General features: G+C 39.8%; 1 protein-coding gene across 1 annotated transcript; it reads right to left on the reverse strand.

Annotated features, from left to right (window-relative positions):
- Nucleotides 1-174: 174 nt before the first annotated feature.
- Nucleotides 175-2,337, reverse strand: TM35_002421000 (spindle assembly 6; the record flags this gene model as incomplete). Its single annotated transcript, XM_029032050.1, has 1 exon — nucleotides 175-2,337. One exon carries the CDS (start codon nucleotides 2,335-2,337, stop codon nucleotides 175-177), a length of 2,163 nt encoding a protein of 720 aa, XP_028876656.1.
- Nucleotides 2,338-2,916: the final 579 nt, after the last annotated feature.

Consider the following 2,916-nt stretch of genomic DNA (forward strand, 5'->3'; position numbering starts at 1 on the left):
AAAAAAAAAAAAAAAACAGAAAGTAAAAAAAAACTCCGTCTATATGCGAGTGAACCAAATGAAAAACAAAGTAAAGAAATAAAACAAAAAATGCGGTAAATCTTTGAGAAATTACATCAGTATGGTACCATCATATTCTCTTTCTCTTCGAAATCATATTACAGCATGGCACCATTAAAAGTAGGCACTCGGACCTGCTGTTGCTGCTGGTACTTTCCCAATAAAAGAAGCAGTGTTGGTTGAGAGTTCTGTTTTATCAACCTCATCATTGAAAAAACTCTTAGCGGCAAATCCGTTATTTGTTTGATTCAATGCCACATTAATTGCTGTTGTATCCAAGGGTTGACGTTTTTGTTTACCATTTAATATTGAGCCTTCTTCTGTATTAAATAACTTGGTTGTTCCATCCTCTGTACCAACTACTATACCCATTTGTGGGTTAAGAATTTTTTTATTACTTACTGAATAAATAGAATTCTTCTGCTGCATCTCTTTTACATCATTTTGAGTTTTAGTCTTTGCATTTTGTTGATTATTTTCACCACCATTCTGTACAGAATGATGATTTGTCATAGAAGAAACAGTAATATCATTCGATACATATGGATTAGCTAATCCACCATTTCGAAGTGTCGTGTTGGCATTTTTATTAAGTTCCTTGTAGACATCATATGAAGTTGAACCACAACTGGTACTAAGACCTAGACCAAGACTGCTACTACTACCGATAGGACCACTCATAACAGACCAATGTCTTCCATTTACACTGGTACTTCGCTGAAGGTGAATAAGGGCATCTTGGCCTTGTTTTAATTCTTGAGCAAGTTTTTCACGTGCAGCATCTGTTTTTCCCAATTGATCACGTAATTCAGCTGATTTACTTTGAAGAGTTTGAATTCGTTCTGCTGAAGAATTAAGTTCATCTCTCAATCTAGAAATAGTAGCCACCTTTTCTTGTAAAAGAGCACTTTGACTGTTTAATTGTTTTTTTATCATGTTTTCACGTTCCTTCATACTCTTCACATGTTTTAGTTGATTAGTAATAATATGATGTGCTTTTGATAATGATACTTCATTCTTCTTATTTCTTTCTGTAAGTTGCTCATTTTGTGCAGTGATGATACGAATATAATTATCCTGCTTTTGGTATTGCTCTCGTAAGGAATTAACTTCTTCTTCCCGTGATCTTAAGGTCTCTGAAACACTACGTAATCGTTCTTGAATTTTCACGTAATTAAGTTCATTATCAGAGAGTGATCGAGTAGCATGATTTCGAAAATCTTGAAGTTCATGATTTGAAGACCGTAGACCCTCCAATTCCTTTTCTTGAGCATTACACCTGTCCTCTGTGAGTCTCAATTTGGACTGTAGTTTTATCACGGATGACTCCAATGCGGCGGCTCGTTGCTGCGCCTCCTGCAGTGCCTTATCCTTCTCCCGCACATCCTGCAGTAATTGCTGCTGCACTTCCTCCGCCTTGCGGGCGGCGTGGCGAAGTTCCGCCTCGAAGGAGGCCCGCAGCTGCGCGACTTCGCCGCTGTGCGTCTCCCGCAGTTGAGTCGCCGTCGTCAACGAACTCCGCTCCGCCCGCGCCAACTCCACCCGCAGTTGTTCCCGCACCGCCGCCCCGCTCTCCTCAAGAGACGCCACTTCATTCTTCAGCGCCTCAATATTCGCCGCCGCCGCTGAGGACTCCATGCGGTGCTCCTCTAACGCACGTGTGTAGGCCCGCTCATAGTACTGAAAGCGCTCCGCAAGGTATCGCTTCTGTCCCGCATCGCCTTGACGAAGCAAGACGAGGGAAATGTGTTCTACTGTGCGGAAATCGGTGCGCTCCAACACCCGAAGTGTTCCTCGAACAGCGTCACGGCTATCCACTACAAAGCATACCACGTATGGAGTCACTCCATTCACCACACCATTTAGCATAGAGACAAGGTACTTGGGAAATCCACTGAAATCCACCAGTAGCTCCAATCGCTGCTTAAATAAGCCGTAGTCATCCTCAAGAAGTTCCAACTCAAATAGAAAAAAAGGATCAGTAGGATCGGTCAATCGGACACATATTTTGCGTGAAAGACCATTAACACCTCCACGGCCTGTAAGAACAGAGATGCCAAGATCACGACACACTTCCTCACGGTCCTCCAATCTTGTATACACAGGAATAAGAACTTCCAACAACACAGTATCTTCAACAGCAGTTCCAGTTGCTACTCCCCCTGCTGCTGATTTTGAAGTACCACTCATTATAGAAGCATCAGGTAAATGGCTACGGTGCATATCCCTCTGGGACACCACATCGCGCAGTCCATTGACGTCAATACTTCGGTTCATCTATGGATTGTAAAAAAAAAAAAAATAATAATAATAAGTAATAACCGAGAAAAAAAAAAAAAACCAAATATATGAATTATTCACACTAACACACAGGTGATAAATTCCTTTTACTCTCTATGTGTTCTGATCCCTTTTCGTTTTTTTTTTCCCCCTTCACCTTTATATGTATGTATATGTATGTGTGTGTGAGACCCTTCCTCTTTTACCCTAACGAAAATATAAATGAGAAATCAAAACAAAAAAAAAAACATTAGAAAACAAAAAGAAAAAGGAGACGTCTCAAAAATATATTTTGTAACGATAGAAAACCACATATACACAAATGTACACACATGTATATATTTGACACAGAGAATCATTTTTTTATTCGATGTCACTTCAACCTAGTCATACGAATGCAGTGTTGGTAGCGGATTCCATTAAGAGAAAGCAGAATTAATAGGACATAAGAAAGAAAAAAAAAAAAAAAAAAAAAAAACACAGAAAAACAAAAAGAAAGTACAATGCATATATACCTCCTCCTCCTTTTTTTTATTTTTCTTCTTCTATCTTTGCCCTTTATTCTCGACCTCCCGG

Source organism: Trypanosoma theileri (genome assembly GCF_002087225.1).
Source record: "Trypanosoma theileri isolate Edinburgh chromosome Unknown TM35_Tth_242_V1, whole genome shotgun sequence".
In the NCBI taxonomy this organism is placed as follows: Eukaryota; Euglenozoa; class Kinetoplastea; order Trypanosomatida; family Trypanosomatidae; genus Trypanosoma; species Trypanosoma theileri.